We start from the raw sequence: 22789 nt of genomic DNA on the forward strand, positions 1-22789 counted from the left end.
TTTGAGGCAAGTCATAGTCAAATCAGCACACTGACACACTGACAGCTGTTGTTGCCTGTTGGGTTTGAGTTTGCCATGTTATGACTTGAGCATATTTTTTAATGCTAAATGCAGTACCTGTGAGGGTTTCTGGACAATATTTGTCATTGTTTTGTGTTGTTAGTTGATTTCCAAGAATAAATATACACAGACAGTTGCATAAAGCAAGTACATTTGTCCACTCCCATGTTGATAAGAGTATTAAATACTTGACAAATCTCAGAATAAGCTGGAAGCCACAGAATAACATCAGATGTAAGCGTTTTAGTAATGCGGTCATGATGATTAATTTCTTATGGTTTCTACAAGACTCGGAGATAATGCTAGAATGTATGAGAAATCCTGTTTTATAATGGCCAGAGGTCAGATGATGTGGCAAAGAAAAATAATAGACATAGTGACGCAGAGGGAAAGAACTGGCTCATTGTTTAGACATTGAAGCAAGCAAATTGGTATGTGGCTACCACAGCGTTACAATGCCACTGTTGTTTCATTACCTCACAGCGCCAAGTGGGCTTCTGTTTGGGCTTGGATGGCGAGGGTACACCACAGCCTCCACCAAGGCTGGCACTGGGCACAGGGTTGGGGTGGTTATGGTTGTGGTTGTATTGTACCTCGGTGCCACCGTTCTGGAGTGTTTGTACGTTGTTCAGATGCTTGTCCGACTGCATGTGGATGCTTAGGTTGCCTTTGGTGGTGGTTGAGTAGTTGCATACCTAAAAAGGGAAGAATTAATACAGGGAAGCATGATATACACTCTATGCATTTATAACAAAAACTAGCTGATTTCTGATTAGTATTAAAATTCAGATTTTGAGATAATTATGTTAACCTTTACAGCTGTGTTGTTGAATAAAAAGAGAAAGACAAACACATTTAACTCCCTCCTTCCTCCCGTCTAACATTGAATTTTCAATTGAGTAAAGATGTCCACCTCTAGAGGTTGTCATAACTGGTCAGATGCCTGTGCCTCAAAATTGGCTTCAAAAGCAAATTGCATCATCTATTTGCCAAGATTATGATATACTTTTTTCTATCAGCATATGTCCACCAAACCCAGTGATTAGTTTTGGTTAAATCAAGGATAACTTTTGGCTTATAAAACCCAACCCAATAGAAAACATGAACATTTATGATTTGGAAATTTCAGAAAGACAAAAGTCCACATACAGTAGATGAAAAATTAGATGGACAGACCTCACAACGGAAAGGCTTGTATCCACAGGTATAGCTTTCGCCTCTGGCTAAACGAGGGTGAGGCTGTCCTGTGCGGCAGTACGCACATGATCCACCAGACTCTGGATGTTTCTCCTTCATGTGGGCGTCCAGCGTCTGCTGGTACTTGTAGTGCCAGTTACACTTGGGACACTTCAGCGTCTTGCAGGAGTTACGTGAATGCATCATCGTCATATGCCCTCCCAGAGACCTTGAAGATCCCAAGACGGTGTCACACTTGGGGCACTCCACCCCACTACCTGGGGACCCTTCACCTGGACCTGGGGTACCAGGTGTCCCTGGAGTTCCAGGCGTACTGGGATTTCCCATGTGTTGATGCAGAGGTCCAGGACTCTCATCATCTCTGCGCAACATCATCATGTCAAGAGGATAGGAGGATGGCGACGACCCATCCCGTCCTGCCAGGGCTTCGCTGGTTGAGTCGTTGCTGCTCTCCCGCTCTCTGGCAGCTGCCAGGGCAGTGGACAAGCGGCTCTTCTCCATCTCCAGCTTCTCACACATAGGCAGGGAGGATGAGGAGGTGGATGCAGGGCCTTTGCTGTCACTGTTAAACTTTAGCACACTGTTGGAAAGGGGGGAAATACTTTGGTTTAAGAGAGGGAAATCTTTGCTACTGGTGCTGTCGGCCCGCTGGCCTGTCATCGCCATGGTCATGGCCTGTTCCTCCTCCTCATCTGCCTCCATTTCTACTCCACCACCATTAGAGTAGGCATCCTCATCCTGCTCTGGACTTTCTCCTCCAACTGCACCGGGCTCCCGCTTGACGAGCGGGTACTGGCTCAGGTCCGGCCCATTGGGTTGCAAAGTGCATGTGTCCCTAAGGTGGCCCTTGCAGTCACTATCAGAGTTCCGACCTTCCAGGTTACCACCAGTGGCAGCAGCAGCAGAACTCCCGCTGGGGGTCCTGTGGGCACCAGCCCCTCCCCCGAGGTTTGGGTTGGTCTCAGCCTTTGGCATGGTTTGGGTTCTGGGGATTTGGTCATTGGAGGAGCTGCTGGCACTGCCCTTCAGGAAGGCAAAGCCTGCCTGAAGGGAATCGGTACTCTCCCCACTACTGTGGAAAGCATTCCACAAACCGCGGAGCCCCGTGTCTGGCCCTAGGAAGTTGGCAGGTGTGGGAAAGTGGGGTAGCACAGAGTTTTGGGGGTTTTTTGGTTCCAGAAAGCTTATAAGAGGTTCTTTGTCCTTGCCGATGCCCTGGATGATGGCAGAGACGTGCTTGTTGCTCAGCAGCTTCTGTTCCTGATCATTCAGGGTCATACGGTGGTCATGGACAGCATGTGTCACGAAGGAACGGCTGTAGCCAAAAGACAGCTTGCACAGGAAACACATCAGCACAGGCTTCCGCCGTCCATCGGCCACACAGCCCTCAAACTTGGACAAGTCCACATTGTTAGGGACATCTTTGGACACACAGGAGTTTTTGGCTGCACCATCCGCCTTCAGATAGTCTTTGTCATTCTTGTGGCGGAGGTCATAGACACGGAAACTGTGCAACACGGGACCAGCGCCCGCCAGCCCTCCAGCTGAGGTATTTGGGAAGGAGGGGTGGTCGGCCACTAGGGGGTTGTTCCCCAGGGATGAGGCGATGTGGAAAGTGTTGATGATCTGGGGGTAGAAGGACATGGGTGCAGCGGGCTGCTCCAACCGATCCCCCCCTGGGCTCTGGCCACTGTTGACCTGGGCATTGGGGAAGGGCTGGGGGGACAACAGGCCCCTGAATTGGAGAGGCCCAGAGAGCCCCCCCTGGTTGCCACACTGCTCTTTGGCGTCCTCCAGGATGAAGGCAGAGCCATCGGGCTGGTAGATGATCTCGCCGCTCAGGTTCTCCACATCACTATCCTCTTCCATCTCCATCTCGCTGTTCATTTCCCCCACTTCTGCAGCACCCAACTCACGCTCTCCTTCATCTTCACTCTCCTCCCCTAACATCCCTTCAACCTCCTCACCCTCCTCGTGACCTCCAGTGGTAGGCAGGCGGGCGTTGGGGCAGTGGTGCTCCATGTATTTTTGTAAACTGGAGAAGGAACTAGAACATTCGTTGCAGGGGATCTCCTTTGCCGGTGCCACAGGAGACGTGGCAGGGGCAGAACAGTCCGAACCCAAAGCTGCTCCTCCTCCTCCTGGTAAAGTCCCGGTAACACTCCCTTTGTTACCGGTAGTAAAGCTTTCTCTCCGACTCTGTTCGGTTACAGAGTCGGTGGTTGCACTGACATTGGTGGGGGTAGCAGTGGACCTCAGTGGGCTCACAGCGGGCTCTCCAAGGCCATTCTCTGGCTCTCCAATGGCAGCAGGCGACGATTGGTTGTTGTTGTTGGCGTTGTTGCTGTTGGCGACACTGGTCTCCATGGCGACGACGGAGTTGTCCTCAGCAGCAGCGTCCAGCCTCTGGCCACCATGTTCCTGCTGCCGTGATGATACCATAGGGGGAGAGTCACAAGTTGCCATGACGACCACTACATAGGGATCTCATCTCATCCAGCCTAACAGGGACCTGAGTTGGGGAAAGACAAAAGGACAACATAGATTTAGTGAATGGGGTTTAACACCAGATAATGATGAGATTGATTTCTCTTGGTTGGTGATTTCAATACTGAATGTGCTGATCAGTTATATATAGACACCAAAAGTTCCTGAGTTGTATCTAAAATGCAACAAAACAGCATGACAGGTATCTACCTCTAAATAGCCTACCACCTACCAGTAATAAGAACAGCGTTAAGTAGCTAGCACCATGACAACTTTTGAAAAGTGGAGGAATCCAATATTAACTGCTCCCGCTTGCATCTTTGTCTTATAACTGGCAGACTGAGATTGCTTGCCACAACTACAGAAAAAAACCCATCCTTGAACAAAAGTTTAGTCTCTTATTGACCCCAGGGACCAGAGCTTGGAAACAGGGGAAATTAGGTATAAATGAATGAAGCGGCGCCCACGACAGCTGGCAGTGGGGAAGTTTATAGGAATAACCCAATTGTCTAGTAAATAGACTCTTTGATCGACATACCACTGTGCAACACTGGAAGTGGGAAGCAGTTTCTGTTGTGTGTGCGTGTGTGTGTGTGTAATGCTGTGTTAAAAGAGTATGATGTCAGGCTAGTACCAGCTAGCTTTGCATACTCTAACACACAGAGGCAACACTTATCAATCAAACAACTTGTATGCAGAACAGTTAGTGTCTTACAACACATTTTCACTCTCAACTTGTAAAATACCGCCAATCGGTCAGTGCCCCTCGGAATCGAAAACGGACACACAGGGTGACACTGACATGACACTCGTGTGTGATGGTGTGTCAATATACGCTTGTTACATGCATAGCATCCTTTCAAAATAAACCTCCGTTCTCACAGGAAGTTAGGTTTAGGCAACACAACCAAGTAGTTAGGGTTAGGAAATGGTCGTGGTTGACATTAAATTCAGTGACTAGCGACTCACAATACTAACGACTAACGTGACTCACAAGAATGACGAAACCAGCGAGTCATGTGACTAACGACTGACATGACTAAATAAGTCAACTTTACTTTTAGTTTTACACGGGACATAACCACCGGTCTTGTGGTTGAAAGTCTTGTGTTTGTTTGACCCATTCGATTCCATTGATGAGCTGAGAGTGAGGCCGGGTTGTCCTTTAAGAGGAAGAGCGGATTGGAGTTGGAGGAGTCTTCAATCATTGGCTAAATCAGTCTTGGCATGATCTTACCAGTCAGGAGTTGCTAACTAGGCAGCACCTATTAACCTATTAATACCCTGAAGGTTAGACTCAGTGTGGACAAGAGAAGTATGAAACTGCGTATTGTCAAGCAGCTAAGGAAAGGTAGAACACATTTTCTAGACGAGGTTGCAGATGCAGGAATAAATCAGGAAATTAAAAACAGTATTTACATTAATAATATTTCATATGTCTTTTCATATAGGAGCTATAAAGGAAAGAACGAGACAGAGAGGGAAAGAGAGAGAGAGAGAATGAGCTTCCATGAGGAATGATGTTTGGAATACCAGTGAGATGCTATCAATCCTGGGCGGCTGCCCATCTCTCAACCCCTCACTACTTCAATCTCTTGGCTTTTCACAACAAGCCACAAATGCAAACGCAAAGGCACACACAAATGCACGCACACAATGTGCAAAAAGAAAAGCCTCCTAAGCCCACAAACACACACAGCATCCCAGAGTCATTTCATTTTGTAATCATAGGCATAATTTCCCATCACCTAAAGAGAACAAGAAGAAACAACAAAGCCATAAGGGGAGAAAAAGAATAACAGACTAAAAGCTTGAGAACCGAAACTCCATTGCTACTTAGAAGAAACTGCTTTCTTGCTCGGCTAAATGCAACAAATGAACTAGTTGTGCATGCCAGTGTTTTTTTTTTTTTTCCACTTGATACAGTACCAGCGCCTTTCAGATGCTTGCGTGTAAATGAGCTGGCATTAAAAGAAAGCTTTAAAGAGCCATGTTAACCTTTAACCCAATCCACCTGCTGCTTAATTCTCCCTCTCTTTTTCTACACTCCCTCTCTCTCTCTCTCGCACAACAAAGCTACAAAGCAATTAGAGGATTAATCTGCAACAATCCCGGGCTAAACAAAGCCAGTGGGAGGGACAGTAAAAGCGTGAGAAATGAAATCAAACATGTGTGTGAGTATGTTTGTGGGTGCACGTGTGTGCACGCGCTATAATCAGGTCTAATCTGACATATCCCAGAGATGATTCCATGGGGGACTAGTGATAGATTAAAAGAGAGAAATTATGTTTTCTCTCTCTGTGTCTCACTCAGTTTTCCGTCTCTCTGTTTGTGAGATTAAAAGGAAAATTTGCAAGGAGCAGAAAATGAATTTCAGTGCTTATCTGTTCGGCATGGATGTGGCAAAAGGCGGGATGTAGATGTGTGACATGTACATGACAAAGTTGCCTCTGAAGCATAGGTATGTACAGTCAGACAGGGTAAAGCATAGAGAAAATAGTTATTTTCTCACATTTTAAAAGCATCTTAATGGAGTGCAAAAAAAGTGTTTGAACTTGAAAATGTGTGTAGTATACACTGTACATTTCTGTGACCAATACCAATAACTATCTTCACTGTAAACTCCACCCAACTGCTAGATAAAGATTCAAAACACCTTATCTGATATTATTTTAAGTGATTTTTAGCCCAAGGCACAGATCCCCGAAGATAACAACTATGGTTTTTCTACATTTCTACACACCAACACACCTGTCTACATGTTAACTCACACTTGTAATTACAAAGAAATTTGCAGCAATTATCTCTGCATCCTAAACAGGCCAATGCCACAAGAATGCATGGTATTAACACACACACACACCGAGCCTGTTTCACCACAAATTTCTGTTTTAGATAAAGCTGCGCTGCCTGTACGACAGAAGAAGAAAAACAAAATGATTTAGCAGTAGGAAAAAAAAAATAATATATATATATACAGTATATATGTAAAATAAAGGTTTTTCCACATCCAGCTCAGTCAGCTTTTTACCATAAATCATCCATTATGCTCACCTTAGCACCAAAACCACATACTGGGCTTCTTCCTGCAAACATGCACATATACCATTTTTCCACCAGTGTCCCTCTCACCAAGGTTTGTCTTTAATGTGATTGAGGGTAAAGCTGTTCAGAAGCAGTGGGTTTGAGAGCTAATGCGACACATACGACAGGATTTACTACTTGTCAGTGGTGTCATTCCACTGCTTATTTCATAGGGGAGCAACCCCCTTTGAATTGTAGCTCGGACATAAAACACTGTGGTTTATGAATTATGCATCTCCTAACACTTTAAGTATGGAATTATGTCTCATGGATAAGCCAATGTGTTAAGCACTCGGCACCGACACGTCACCCCTAATGCTAACAGGTTAGCAGCTGTTTACACCTGCGCTGCCTGCCAACAATAACGCAACTGTCCATTATTTTGATATCCCTGGTTGTAATTGAACACATGAATTGTGCCACCGACAGAACACTGACAAACAAAAATAACACTATGTGACTGATGCTTAAGTTGGACATCAGTGACTCTTAATAATTGACTCCATAGTGGAGCTGTTTTCTGCTTCCAGAAAACCAGATGCAGGATCTTAAAGGGGAACACCACTTAAATTCAGAATTCCAACATGTCGTTTCCATGGCCTAGAGAAGTGCGATCAATATTTGTGAACATGAGCTACTCTCTCTCAAAGCCAGAAACCAGAGAAGTAAGTCTCAAACTTGGGATGTCATCTGGTGTAAAGTCTGGAGCTGCTCCATAGACAATGACTGGGAGACTGATTTTGTGGACCCACAGAATGTTTGTTTTCTTTTTTATACCCATATGAGCTTTATTCTATTGTAGTGTTCTCTGTGAAACAGAAAACGTACCTGTAACATCTTTCCAAATTCATTGTCTATGGAGCAGCTCCACACTTTAAACCCAATGACATCCCAACTTAGAGTTTTAGCACTCTGGTTTTTGTCTTTGGGAGAGAGTTGTTCAAGTATACTAATATTTTTAGGGCTGTCTTAGACAATAGGAATAACATGTATGAATTTTGAAAATGGGTGCATTTCCCCTTTAAGTCAATTGCTAAAGTATTAGCTCTTAACTTAGCCCATTCTCTCTTATGAAAGAGCGCTGTGGTGCAATGCAGCCGTTTGAAGTCATTCTGATCCATTCAGCATGAGTTCATTTAGCATAGTTGGACAGTCAGAGAAGTAATTAGACGTCTGGTCTTGCTATCAAGTGAATATAATATTTTCCCTCTTCAACCTTTCTGAGCTCAAAGTAACATTTTGGACATCAAAATCTTTAGACCTGCGCAGATCAATATAATAACTTGTAATCAGCTCTATAAAAAGGGCTGATTACTTGACATTTTGTCTCAAGAGTAAACAGATGGAAAAGTTATCCGCTGTGCTTCTTCTTCTTCTTCTTGTTTTGCTCCATTCGCACCTTTTCACAGCAGCAGTGCCCACTCCTCGCTTCTTTTAAGGCAGATCGTGTTACCGCTAGTGAGGAAACCTTCCTCTCTCTCTCTCCCCCACTGGCTTCCTTCGCTCTGCTAACCAACCAGACTACTTTCGTTTGAAAGAGAGCGATAGATAGACAGATACATAGAGAGAAACTAACAATGAAGCCCAGGTTTTTCCACACCGCAGAAACAGTTCCCTTCTTTTAACAGAAGAACAAAAGGGATGGCCTGAGCCGCTCCTACCTCTGTTTTTTAATTAAGCATGTCCCCTCGCTTTCACACGCATGCACACGGACGCAGGCTCACACACAAACACACACATACACTAAGGTAATTAAAGTGGCAGATCAGATCCAGTGAGAGGCAAATAATAGCCCAGGAATGCCTGGTTTTGGACACTGCTAGTTCTGATGGGAGAAAAGGGGCTAAGAGACTCTTTGGCCTATTGTTTTTCTCACCCCTCCCCTCCTCTCTCCTCTATCCCCCCTCCATCTGCTTTTCAGTAGCTCCCTGAGAGACAGAGAGGCAGTCAAAAGCAGGGGATTTCTCCACTTTTTTTCTCATTTTTTCCCAACTTTTCTCCTCCAACTCGGGTTATTCTTAAAGCGCTTCCGGTTTAGATAGAAGTTGCATTCTGTGCTTACAAAAGCTGCCACATACGCCAAAAAATACATTCACTGGGGCCCCGCGTTCAGTTGTAATAAATGTGCTGATAATACATGATGTGTTACAACAACATGTCCACAGTGCAGACCCGAGACACCGAGCTTCATAGCAATGTCAGGGTCTCCTCCCGCTTTTGTCCTCCTGTCAGACTACCACGCATTAGCCAGAGATGCAGACTGCTAAATGCCAAACCTGTAATTGCAGTGTCGCCACACACTGCCGTCTTTGTTTACACGTGGGATCTGTTAGGTTCAAATTCTTCATCACTAACTGTCCGGTACCTTAATGCAAGGGCAGACAGGCGCTGTTAATACCGCTGCGAATATTTATACGATCTGTAAACACTGGAATTAGGCAGATCTGTGCTTCGGGGATGTGGTCTAAGATGTTTTTCTTTCTTTCTTCTTGTCAAACTGTTTGGACACATATGCGAGCGCAGCTAATAAGTGGTGAAATTAAATCCAGACTGCATCTTTGAGGTGACCCATGAAAGCTTGTAAAGTCAAACAACAAAGTCAGGAGACAGCGTGAGACTACGGCTGTGTGTCCATTCCTCGAGGTCTCCTGGAAGGTCATCCCTCTCTCGGCATGTGGCCCCTCAGTGTAACACCAAATCTTCTATCAAAATGTCACCAAGCGTTAGCCAAAGACAAAGGCGAAGGGCGCTGTGAAAGCCGCTGCATCCATCTCCCACTGTCAGTGCCATGAATAGGCCTACTCTGGTCTAATTAGACCTGTTTATTTGTTGCCATGCAGAAACGGAGGGATGAAAAAACGAAGAGGATGAAGGAGGAGGAGGAGGAGGGGAATTATCTCCTTCCTCACAATGAGAGAGGAGCTTCTTCGGCTGCCATCAAAGAGCGCCGGTGCGTGCGTGCGCAAACACATATGCACACATGCACACAATCACAGAAGAAGGCCTAATGCTCTCTGTTTAAAGTCTTAAAAGGACAGAAGGATGAGAAAGTGGGAGGGCTTTTGCGTGACCAAGTGTTTTTTTACTTCTTAATCTTGCAGAGGGTTTTTCATGCAGCCCTTGTTTGTTGCCCGGAGGTGTAATATTAGACCCTAGATGCCCCCCTCCCCCCGTCCCCACACCCTTTTCTGTCCGCCTGTCCTCTTCCCTGTGTCTCCCTCTTGAGCAAAGGCCTTCATTACCAAAAGACACCTTATCATTATTGCAAAGGCGCGGCCCCAGACACCTAAAGCAAGCCCCACTCCATTTAGCACAGGAATCTTGTTCGACAAATTACCTACTCCGCCGAAAAAATGCCTTTTAGCAAATCAAAATCAAAATTACACCCACATGAGCAATGATCTCGGATTGTAGAAGGAGGCAAAGGAATGGAAGGGAAGGGTTTTAGAGGAGGAGGGGGATAATGAGGAGAAATGTAGAGGACGGAAGTGGGCTTTTTTTTCTTTTTTCTAGAGCAGGTATGCAGGTTCTATCCCTCAGGTTGATGACAAGTAAATTGGTCTCATTGGTTGCTCAGGTAACATACACCCAACTGCCCTCGGGTCCTCACCTGATATTTCATTGTTAGAGCAAAAAAACTATATCTGACTGGGGTGACCTTGGTCAGAATCAGCAACATGTGACACACAGATATAGTCAAGTATGCAAAAACAAACTTGTTGACCAAGGTGAGAACAAATAGTGAACCCAGGGGCCGTGTTTGTCTTCTTTTTTCTCTCTCAGAGCAACAAGAGAATCATATCACTCAAGCCACGGATGGGTCCCCAAATCTGATTTAGGATCAGGTTACACCAGCCCCTATCCAAACTGCAACCAGGATGAGTTGAAAACATCATCTGCTTAGAGGCAACCACCTCAAACGCTCAAGGACATCCTATTGAGTTTAGAGCCCAGTTAAATTTCTGTTTTTTTCATTATAATACTTTGGATTATATCAATGTCGGTGTTTATCTGCTGCTTGTACGGTTTCATAGAGACAAGGTTTAATGGATTAAAGACAACTTTGACTGGCTTTTTTTTTTTTTACAAATGGACTTTGGGCTTACGCAGTCCAGTCTAAATATATGCACAAGTCTCACGCCTTTGAAGAGGTGATATTTCAAACTAAACTCAAACTGAAACATGAAAATAAACAGTCAGACACTGCTGGGTCGCAGTCACCACTCGCTGCCCTCGCTAAAGATTTTCTCCCCAGCATCAAAGGCAAAGCCAATCTACATAGCTAATGCCTCCATTTTTTTTTTTTTTTTTTACTCCCCTTCCTCGAACTCAAAACAGCAAAGACCGAGGGGGAGTGAAAAAAAAAAAAAAAAAAAGTGGGGATTTTTCTTTTGCCGGCAATCTGGAAACACTCTCTAGTTAATTAGGGTTGATTGGAAATGAACCGCACAAACAAAGGGCAGCCTATGCCCCGACTATTATGACCGTGCACGCGTGCGTACACGTGCACAGGGGGGGTACTATAACCACCTTAGAAGCGCATGCTGGTAGAAGCTCCGCTCTAGACTCTTCCCCTCGTCTCTCCTTGCCCCCTCCGCCTCCGCCGCCGCCACCGCCACCCCCCAGATTAAGGGAATGCACCGCCAAAGAATGTGTGACGACCTCCACTGCCACAGAGCAAAACTTCCAGCCCCTGACGCCACAAAAGGCAAGAAGGTAATTAAGTTTGAAAGAATAGAAGCACTGCCACAAACAAAGCACTAGTGTCCATGGGGAGGGATTGGAGAGGGGGGGGGGGGGGTTGTGTATGTGTGTGCGTGTAGAGGGGGGGTGAGGCAGAAAAGCCATTAACATTCAGTGGCCGGGTGAGAGAGAGGAAGGAGGGCAAAGGGGAACTGAGGATGCCATTCTCTCTCTCTCTCTCTGCTTCTCCTCGTCTTTCTCTATCGCAGCACGACTCGTCTGTCCATTCTTTTTATTTATCTCTCTTCTTTTTATTTTCTCTCAATCGCCCTCACATCTGGTTCGGACCCCCCCAACCGTGCCCTCCCAAATCACCCCCTCACTACACCCTCCAATGCTCTTTTTGGCCCCTTTGCTGTTCCTTGTTGTTGCTCCCTGTGTGAGGGGTGCCCCCCTACAGTCAACACACACACACTACTTTTTTATGCCAACTCTTGATTATCTGCTTTGCAAAGGCTACGTTTGACGCTTCGCATACGCTGAAGGCTTGAGGACAGAACTAGCACACATCGGTTACCACCTGAGAGTGCTAAGAGCTAACTAGATTAGCACGGTACACACTCAACATTCACACACACACACACACACACACACGGACTCGCAACATGCAAACACAAAACACACACAGGGAGCTTTCATCTTTTTTTTGCCACATCTCCAGCAAAGCAGTTTAACTCAATTAGTAAAGAATGTAATTTTATTTACAGACTCCCAAGTAACTCGTAACACACACACACACACACATACACACACACACACACCCAAAGACTCGCACAGTATAAGCAAACTATCCCTCTCCCACGTGGTTGGGAGCTAAGAAAGAAGTATTCATCGCTCTTGCATGTGTGTCAGTCTGTGTCTGTGTGTGTGTGTGTGTGTGTGAGTGAGTGCATGTGTGTTCGGACAGTGGAAAAGATCATGAGACACATTTACGTCAGATGAGTGAATCAGACAAACCACTGCTAATTTCAAATGAGGGATTCTTTTGACGAGAGAAGGGTGAGAAAGATGAAGTTAAAAGTCAGGGAGAGGCAGACAAACAGTTGGCAACAATAGGTAAGTGAGCGAAGACGATTAAGCAAAACTTTTATAGGCGTTTGCGCGTCTACTGTCCACCTCTTCCTGAGGAAAAGCAAGTCGCCAACTAATTGTGGTTGTCGCGGCGTTATGTGTTTAGCAATCTGCCTCTCTCTTTGTCTCCGCATCTCACCAGAGACGTGGATTAGCGCTAAAATGATGACTGCTTAATCCTTGATTTGCCTGTGCTAAATAAATATTAATCTAGCCTGCTCATCGTGCTCTTGTAAGGTACAACATACACAATATGAAAGGGCTTAGCTGTTACATAAATCGCTGCCTTATCCTTTGGATGAGGCAAAAGCATGAGACCATACACACATACACACACACATAGACACACACCTCCTCTTTAGCGATAACATGGAGAAGTCGAAGGGGGTGGCAGGGTGGGATTATTTGCCAAGTGAAATTAATAATCCCGCTAAATACAAAGCCTGAAAAAAAATCTCTAAAAAGAGCGTGTTTTCTATTGGGGCGTGTAGATGCACACACTTATACATCACCCGGCAAGAACAAAATAACAAATATCACTCATTTGTGTTGATTCAGACCCCTTCTCTCTTTCTCTCACTCTGCCTCTCAGCAGGTTTGTTTAGAAAAAAAAGACTGCTGGGAACATGAAAAATGAAAGCTACCATTACTGGACTCTCTCACTCACACACACACACACACACACACACACACACACACACACACACACACACACACACTTAAATTGACAAGGCCGTGGTGGTGCAGCGCAGAAGAGGTTAAGCAAACATTGTCCACGTCAGTCAAGGATAGCACACACTCACAGACAGACACAGAGAGCAGTCTCTGACGCAGGCGTTTTCACATCCACATGGCAAATATAAACGGCTGGTTATGCTGTATCGACTAGCACGGGCGTCCGATTCTCTGCTCGTATTTTAAGCTGTGATAACTGCGATGCTTGTGAAACAACTTGTATGTGCAGACCTCAAAAAAAATAGCATGATGTATTCCTAAAATATTTTCATCACAAAAATACTTTTCCAGCAGTGGAATGAGTTTTGCAAGAGCAGTAAGTCCCACTGATTCCTTGGAACCTGTTATTAAGCATTACAAACTAATGTAGCAACTCTACTTGTTGCCTAACATTCATTCCTTTTTAGGAAAAGGGACAAAAAATGTCACAAATGTTGCCCTTTATGGTGAAAGATGTGTATCGAGTGACAGAGAAACAGTACAGCCAGTGATAGGACAGGACATGTTAGTCAATGCATTGTGCCACAGCAGTGTGGTTGGCTGGCTGTCTCAAATGCTAGTTATTACTCTATTATGGTCCAAACAGACCGGGACATCTTGTCTCTCCATTGTGTTAAAGTCAGCTGATTTATGTGTGTTAACCTGTGCTTATCTGTCCAATTACACTGTCAAGTACAAGCGAGGAGGACAGGAGAGAAAAGAAGCGAACATCTGCTTTTACATTTAACAGTTAGGACACCTCGCTAATTGTACAGACGTTTCTCCGACATGGCGACCGTTCTTTTCCAGGGGTAACAATAAAGTTTAAAGTTCAGACCCCCGCTGTTTTCTAAAGACGGTACTCGGCGGGACCCTAGCCCTGTTATTATCTTCATAAACATAATCATAGGGCAGGTATCCTGACTGACGCCACAAGCTATGTGCCCCTCACTTAAACAGCTCCGAAGCACTTCTCTGACACGCCACAAAAAAAAGACTATTAATGTCTTGAGCATTTCGACGGGTAAAAAATGTGCATTTGCTATATGAAAAAAGCACATTTAGGCACACTTGTGTACAGAGATGGGAGCAAGCAGAGCAGGGATTTGTGGAAAAACACAAATGCACACATACCTTTTGGCTTTCCGAGAGCTCGAATACTCGTGACAGGTCTAATTTCTGGACCCAGGGAATTACTAATTAACTTAAGCTTTTGGCTCTCTATTTAATTAGAGAGGTCTCCAAATGAACTTTAGACCAAAGCCATTTGCTTTTTAAACAAACCCCCTTTTTCTGACAGCTGTTGCGAGTTTGCCCTCTTCTCACAAAAACCACAAGGAAAGCACAGTTGTTATTTATGCCATCATAGGCTCTTTTACTGGTTACCGTGGGAGGGAAGAAAGAGAATGGTGGTGGTGGGGAGGAGTGAAGGGGGCTGGGGGGGGAGATGAGCAATTGAGTTGAAAAGTGTACATTTTAATTGGATTTCACTACAAACAAACAACTGTCAGATGTAATTAGCGTGGTTTTAGATTAGCGCCATAATATTGCTTTATCAAATAAACACCATGTCACGCAAATCCAGGGGCCCGGCCCGCTGAGAGGGAACCGAGATGAAATGGACCCATTACCTCGCCGTTCGCTGCAGGAAATAACCGCTATTAGATAGAAGTGACACAATAACATATTGGAATCTAACATGTGAGATTAAAAAATGTCTCACTGTGTGCTTACTGTTAAAATATCAACATGAAATGGTCTCTTTCTTTGGTCTCTTTTTTTTTTCTGTATGTTGCATTGCCCTTAATGTGACAACCAGGGGACCGTGGAGGTCAATGACAAGGCAGCTGAAGACAAGAGTCAGCAATATATCTCGCTTTTTTTCTTTTGCTCTCTCTCAAACACACACACATGAACTCACCGATTATGCTTACGGTGAAGCAAAGACACATTTCAAACATATATCTTATTTTTTTAAATTACCTGAAAAGGGCAAGCAATCACTGTACGCTCTAGTCTATTAATAAAATCTCTGCTGCTACTTTAATATCACAAAAAAAGGTATACGGATGAGTGTCTCCGACAAGCCAAAAAGAACACCGGACCATCCATCACCACATCTTGACACTTGTTTAGGGTATTGTGTTAAGGAAGAGGTCCAGTCTCCAGCCATACTTTGCTTTTTTAACAATTCCTCCAAAGCCTCCCTATATCTGCTCATCTAAACTGGGATGAAACACTGCGAAACTCCCCTCTTTATTTAGTCTAGGGGCAGGGAGCTGATACATCAGTGAAACCGCTGACAAAACCGACCCTGTTAATACCTACAATTTCATATACAAGAACATTCCTGCGACTGCTCTGCTCTTCTTCTTTACTGTCAAAGAAAAAAAACAGGAGTCTTATGTTTTTTTTTTTACTTTTTAAAAGCAAATAATTAAAGATTATTCCACGGCTGATGCCAGGCCAGAAAAAAAAAGAAAGAGGCAAGGGGTTTTGAGAAGAATAGTGTTGGCTGGAGTCTCCTTGAGGGAGTTGTAGGGACACATGTTTGCTTGCCTGTATTAGATCAGACTGAGACCTACGCTGGAAAATAGTGGATACCGGATCTGATATTGGGCCGATACTGACTCAAATAGCTGAATCGGATACCGGTGACAATGGGGCTGATCTATTCAAATACATTTTATGTTTATATACTATATATATTATATACTGAAATTTTAATTCCTGTTAACATTTTAACCAATTTGTTGCTGCATTAAAAAGGTTTACACTTGAATTGTGATTCCTGTTAATTTTGAAGATTTTTTACTAGGTTGCTGGTGTACGATTTATTATTTTAATGATAAATGACAATTAAATAAATGTATACCTATGTATTTATTGGTCACATTCTGTTTTACAAAGTTAGGAAAGCAATTTTTAAGTCAAGCCTGATGTTGCCTTACACATAAAAGAATGATCACAGTCAATTCCACACAGTGAGGCATACAGCTTATTAATTGAACACTGGTATCGGATCGGTACTCGGTATCAGCCGATACCCAAAGCCCAGGTATCGCTATCGGTATCGGGGCTGAATAAGTTGGATCGGTGCGTCCCGACTGGAAAAGGAAATATTCTGCTTTTCTTTTTCTTTTAAATAATGTTTATATATCCCTGAAGTTCCAAAATGATCCAGAGAAGTTTTCATATTTAGGAAATAAAAAAAATAAAAAAAGTTTCTATGCTGTTAATGGAGTCAAATAATTGTTATTATTATTATTATTATTATTATTATTATTATTATTATTATTATTATAATAATTACTATCATTATTATTATTATTATTATTATTATTATTATTAATAGAATAACTGAGAAGGTCTCCATGCAACTAGGGCTAAATTCTCTGGTAAATTTGTCTCATGTCTCATTACACTGTTTGTTTAAGCCCACAAGTCATGCATAATTAATTAGCCACTTATTCCCTGACGAGCCCTGCCAATGGCCTTGATATCCACATGTTATTACCTTCAGGAATACCACATGCCAATCATGTCACATATGGGAAATACATGCATACACGTGCACATGCTGACACACATACGAATAATATATACCTGAACTGAAGAGAAAGTATCCTATCATTGTCATCTTATCGCTTATGTTGTTTTTTATTTACTTGGCTATACAGCATCACTCTCTCCTTATTTTTCCTTAAGGTCTATTAATGTGCATTAGTCCTGTGACTGGGCTCTTCAATCCCTGCCTTTGTCTTTGGCCAACGAGGAGGGAGAATGCATCATTTGTCATGAGACGTCTTGTGCTATTGTGGTGCATCTTTTCTCAAACCTGGACAAACTTAGTCATTCATCAACTTTTTCCCCCCCTCCTCTTAACTCAGAGCTTGTCTCTTTAACTTCTCTTTGAGACAAAGTAGCTGTGCATATTTTTTCCCCCGCTTTTGTTTTTACCTTGCCAGCTTTTAAAGCAATGATAATACTTCTGAGAGCAATCGATAAAATGTGGCGTATAACCTTTTGTGCTGTGCATTATTTTGTTGGTAAGTACAAGAGGGACAAAGCTTTTCTAAAACAAAAGGGCTGCTGAATGCTTTGTTGAATATGTAAGATGAGGCACTCAAATGGAGCTGAAGGGCTGAGCAAGTGTCCTTCACATTGACTGCATCGAGGAGTATAGAGGACAAGCAATGTCACAGTGACTAAGTTAGTACCGAATACTGTATGTACAATAAAGTACAAGTTTAGGAATATCATATGAGGAGGGAGTTTCTCTTTTGCATTCGAATAACCCAATCGCTGTTTGTGATTAGCTCCCCTCCCCACCTGACTGCCACGCCACAGAAAAAACATCCAGAGATGCAAATGAAAGACGAGACAGAGAGCAGCAGAGAACATGAGACAGAGACACCAACAGAGATCCACAGAGAAAGCAAATCAGTGAGACAATACTGAGGCCTCATTTTTTCAACAGCCTATTTTATTTGACCTAAACCTGAGAATCTCAGCCACCCCCAGGGCCCGCAGGACCTCAGATCAAACAGAACGAGTCTTCGAACACACGGCCCCGATTGTTCTTCCCCCCCCCCCACCCCGCCCTCTCCACTTTGAAATGAAAAGAATAAACATATTATTCTAAATGAAATACCCAGGCCCGTGTTTTTCCATGGCTAATATCCTGTACGAGATGGCTGATGCAAAATAGGCAGGAGAGCCTGAGAACGGGATGGAGCGCGGAGGGAAGAGAAAAATCCCCCTCTTTCTATTTTCCCTTAAGAGACTGATGAAGGCCTGGCGAGATGAGAGAGAGAGACAGACGTAGAGACATGAGAGAGAGAGGGAGAGAGAGGGTAACGCAATCCTGACTGGCGCAGGACCAACAGCAACAAAAACATTTAGATAACCGCGCTCAATAATGAACGATTTCAATGAGGACAAAAATTACATTTCCTACAGATAACATGCCCCCTTCCCATAACAGAGCCCCGAAACCACGTCATGCTCAACAGTGGTGCACTGGAGTATTATGTTAGGGGAGGGTTGTAGTAACCATATTAGTATCCGTTTACCCCGCCAGAGACAGTACTTTACTGGTTGGAAGAGTTGGAAGAGCTGAGAGAGACGGGGAGAAATATAGAATGACAACTCGCAAAGCAACAAATCACTCCTCAACCGGCCGAGCTATAACACTACCGGTGGCACGGCTCAAACGATTACCGATCTGCAACACACACACACCACAAGGGCCACTCAAAAATAACACTCCACACACACACACACGTATAACCGAGGATCGCTCGCTGCAGCGCACTTGATCCTCACAGGTGGTGCAGGTCACAGCGAGAAACGCCGTCCCCACCTTTCCCATCCGCTAAGCACTCACTTCCTTTCATGCCAAAGTCTGTCAAGTTGTTGAGAGGGGAAGAGGCAAGAAAAGAGGAGATATGGCGTGGAAAGGAGGAGGCAGAGAAAGAGAGAGGGGAGTCTTTGTCCTCCTCCACTCAGCTCCAGCACGTTTCCTCCTCGGGTCTGGCCGGCATTAACATATGAAAGGCGAGGGAAGGCGTGCAAAAGGTCAAAGAAAGAGGATCCTGTCCAATGAGAGACAACAAAAACAGGCCACACCGGCCTTTGTGGCGCTCATGTTCTCCACTGCCCAAACCTCGCCGCCCCTCCCTCGACCCTGGATCATTTCCATACGCCAGATGCAATAGCAATGATGACGGTTGATCATAAATTACTCACAAAGTCGAGCCGGGTCATATGGAAGTCACGGTGGCAATTTTGAGCTGCGTCACCACCCTCGTGCCCCCGCCTACCGGCACACACACGCAACTAGGCATTCACATAAAACACACCTGCCTCGCAATTCCTCCGTTCCCTCTACCCAGACGATATCCGTCCAAATCCTTAGCAAACATCTCAATAAAGGAAAATGTAAGAACGGCGTAGTTTGATTTGATCCACGAAAGCCGCTCCCTTCCTTCCATGTAAATGCTACCTGAGCCACATCCATCCACTACATAATTGCACACTCCAGTGCTTTAGGGATGCAGTTTAGTATATACATGGAGGCTTAGGAAGCCACCACAGTTACTCTATTATCATACATATTGCCTCACATGACAGCTTCCATCTGCTGGCATCCGAACAAACAGCCAAAAACACCAGCCTGGTGTTTCCGGGGTCCTGTCCAGCAAACACAGTCCTCCACCGGCAGCGGCGGCCAGAGACAGAGAGAGGGAGGGAGAGAGAGAGAGAGAGAGAAGAGGGGTAGAGCATTTCATCTCTCTTTCATCTCTGTCACCCAGTCAAGCGTTCAATGCCCCATTCAGCGCCTGCCCAGCATTATGCAAAATAATGCTAATCCCCTTTCCCGTGCTTTCACACTTGTATAAACCGCCGTTCCTGCCTCTGAAAAGCAATTATATCAGTTTACATTCCTGTCAAAAAACAGGATTAGCATGCAAGTACTAGTAGCACCAACTAGGCCCAATCTCTATCCACCTTTGGCTAGCGGGAAGCACAGAAAATTAAATGTTTGTCCACCCTCCCCCTTAAAAAAAGAAAGTCCCGCTGCTTGGTTGGGGGCAGCAAGGAAGATGTGTTGTAATTAGATATTTGGATGGAATGAAAAGAAGGGCTGAAAGTTTCAAAGGCAGAACTCCTCGTCCCTGTTATTTAGGCCCACGCTTTTCCTCTGCCAGAATCTCCGTCTTGTACAATAATCAAAAACAAATTCGGCTGTGTCGCTACACGGGGCCATACCACTCTCACAGTCCCAGTCTCGCTTCGCAGACGACAGTGTGTGTTACACATGTGACACACACAGCTGAACTGTCGTCGTCCCGTCCGACACGTTGCTGCCACATGCGCGCAGCCTTGCCAATGCACGAGTGCACATGCAGACACACACACACAGCAGACAGGGAAAGATGGCAGGGTATTTTTTGAATATGCAAATGCTCGTACAAGCGGAACGCGTGTAAATAGGAGTCATTGTGTGCTGGTTTGATCTGGACAGTCGGGCCTCTCTCTCTCTCTCTACCCCTCTCATGTTTTTAGGGGGGGGGAGAAGGGTGCACACCCATCCCGACTGACGACAGATCAGGGGACATTAGTCAGCACAATTAGCCAGGTCGTCATGGCGACTAATGAAATTTGGCCAAGCGGCCAGCCAGAGATTTAAATGAGCTAGCTGGTTATGTGCTAGCACGGGGGGCTGGCTGGCTGGCTGGTTGCCTTACACACACCCATTATTCTTTTTTTCTGCCGCGGTGGTACAATAGAGTCACTTGTATCTCAGCCGATACCCACCGGCGGTACAAGCTCTCCGCCTGACAATTTGCATATGTTAATATAATTAAGTGCTAATTACACTAAAACTCGAATATTCACAAGTACCCTCCCTGGGAGCTACGAAAGGGGCTTGATCTCGTTCCAAGTCTTTAACCCTCCTCCGCCTCTCGCTCAGTGTGTGTGATATAGAGAGAAAGTGTGTGTTAGCGGTGGTGCCCCAGGGCTGACAAAGGGAGCCCCCCCTCTTTCAGACATAATGCTGAGCTGTTGCGGACTTCTTAGCTTCTCCCCCTACAGGCCTTGGCGAGCCAGGAGACCTTGACACTGCAGACCCCTCACACACACACACACACACACACACACACTACATAACCAAGAGAATATCACACCTTGATCCATCTAAAATATTCAGCTGTTGGATAGCTCTTTGCATCAAAAACATGCTTTGAACAGTTGCATAATACATGTTGCATAAAACACTATCTATTAAAAAACCTTAGGAAGAAGAGTGGAAAAAAAAAAGACAACTCGGCCCATCAGAGTCAAATACGATGATCCAGCTCGGAAGACTTAAAATGAAGAATTTATTTTTTTACTTTGAAAATTCAACCACCCACCAACTGGTGCGAGGAGAATGCCCGGATACGTTCGATATTGAATCTCCTCAAAGCTGGTGACCAGAATGATAGCTAGTTATCCGAGCCATAGATAAGAGACAAAAAAAATCTACATGATTCCCCCCAGTGAGTATGCGTGTATGGATGTGAGAGTGTGTGTAGGCCTGCCGTTTTGATAATGGAGGACAGGCGGTTGTGCTTTTCACATCGTAATGGCCGTGAATCAGGGAGGAAGCCAAGCGGTCGTGCTACAATTAGAGCTCTTTTGTGCCTCTTCCTCTGTCTCTTTCTCCCTCTCTTTTTCGTGTTTTCACTCTCTGACACTCTCCCTATCAAGGGTATGTTAAAACAGTCTACTCTGCTCTGCTGCAAAGGCTGAATGTGGAGGGTGGTGGTGGTGGTGGGGGGGTTCACACTGGACACGCACGTATACAAGCATGCACACGCGCACCAGATGGTACAGGAAGGAGGATTAAATAAACACACACATGCACACACCTACAGACGCCTCTGTGTGTGTGTGCACTGTCCCTTAATGAACGTCTATGGGGAGTCAAAGGGTCCAAGCTCATTTAGTTGACTCTCAATGAGATGCAGCATTATGACTATGGTAATACGCTCCTCCTTTTCCCCAATAATCATACACAGGTCATTGTGTCAGAGTGATTCATTTCTATCGCACACATACGCCAGATGTTATTACGCCGGAGAGCAAATCTCTCCGGTGGATGTCGACGAGCTCCTATGCAAAAGAGGCGAAAAGTGGAGGAGAAAGAGAGAAAAATAGATATTGTTATAGCAGCCCGGCGTGTAGTAAGCCATACTGTTCGCTGGAGCATGACGGCTGGTAATGCAGGTTTGGATGTAGCTCTGTGTGTGTGCGTTTGAGAAGGGGTGGGGGGAGCTCCCCTTTCGCTAATACCTGCTACTCGGATTACCACAGCGTCTTAAGTATTCAACCGGACTCATATTTTTCCCTTTCTGCCCTTTTAGCCAAATTGGCTGTCTTTACACAGCGAAGCAGCGATATAGCCCTCCTCACTAAGGGCCTATGGGGGGATCCACGGAGAAGAACATTAAAATGCAGCGATAGCCTTGTTGCAAAGCTCCTCTCTATTTCTTTTCTCTCTCTCTCTCTCCCCTCTCTCTTTCTGCAGCAAAGGGCTTCTAAATCATCCAGCCTCCTCTATTAGACGGGAGACTTATTGAGGTAGAAACCATAAAAAATGAAGAAGGGAAATTTAATCCCTGAAATATTGATTTGCACATTAATATCAGATAGGCAGAGGGCAATCTAGCCGGGTGGAAATGACACATTGTCGACCCCTAGGAGAGGCCCGAGCCAATCTTCTAGCTGCATGTGTCTTGGGCCCAGGAGTTATAGGACAGACTCAGCCCCTCTCTCTCTCTCTCTCTCTCTCTCTCCCATCCTCTCCTCCTCCCAGTACCCTCTCTCATCCCCCCCCCACTCTCCCCCCTCCATCCGCACCCTTAATGAAGGCTGCAATGCT

At 44.9% G+C, this 22789-nt stretch overlaps 1 protein-coding gene across 5 annotated transcripts in view; it reads right to left on the reverse strand.

Annotated features, from left to right (window-relative positions):
• zfhx4 (zinc finger homeobox 4) overlaps positions 1-22789 on the reverse strand; it is an 87353-nt gene that overhangs the window by 58002 nt on the left and 6562 nt on the right. For 4 of the 5 annotated variants that reach the window (XM_074622488.1, XM_074622490.1, XM_074622486.1 and 1 more), the window contains exons 2-3: positions 1237-3769; positions 537-755 (exon numbers count right to left, since the gene is read on the reverse strand). In XM_074622488.1, the coding sequence (XP_074478589.1) occupies positions 537-755; positions 1237-3723 (2706 nt within the window). In that variant the 5' untranslated portion in view covers positions 3724-3769. Of the gene's footprint in view, positions 1-536; positions 756-1236; positions 3770-14490; positions 14640-22789 lie in introns of those variants that run through there. The other variant, XM_074622489.1, reaches the window with a different exon arrangement.

The sequence above is a fragment of the Sebastes fasciatus genome, chromosome 21 (genome assembly GCF_043250625.1).
Source record: "Sebastes fasciatus isolate fSebFas1 chromosome 21, fSebFas1.pri, whole genome shotgun sequence".
NCBI lineage: Eukaryota > Metazoa > Chordata > Actinopteri > Perciformes > Sebastidae > Sebastes > Sebastes fasciatus.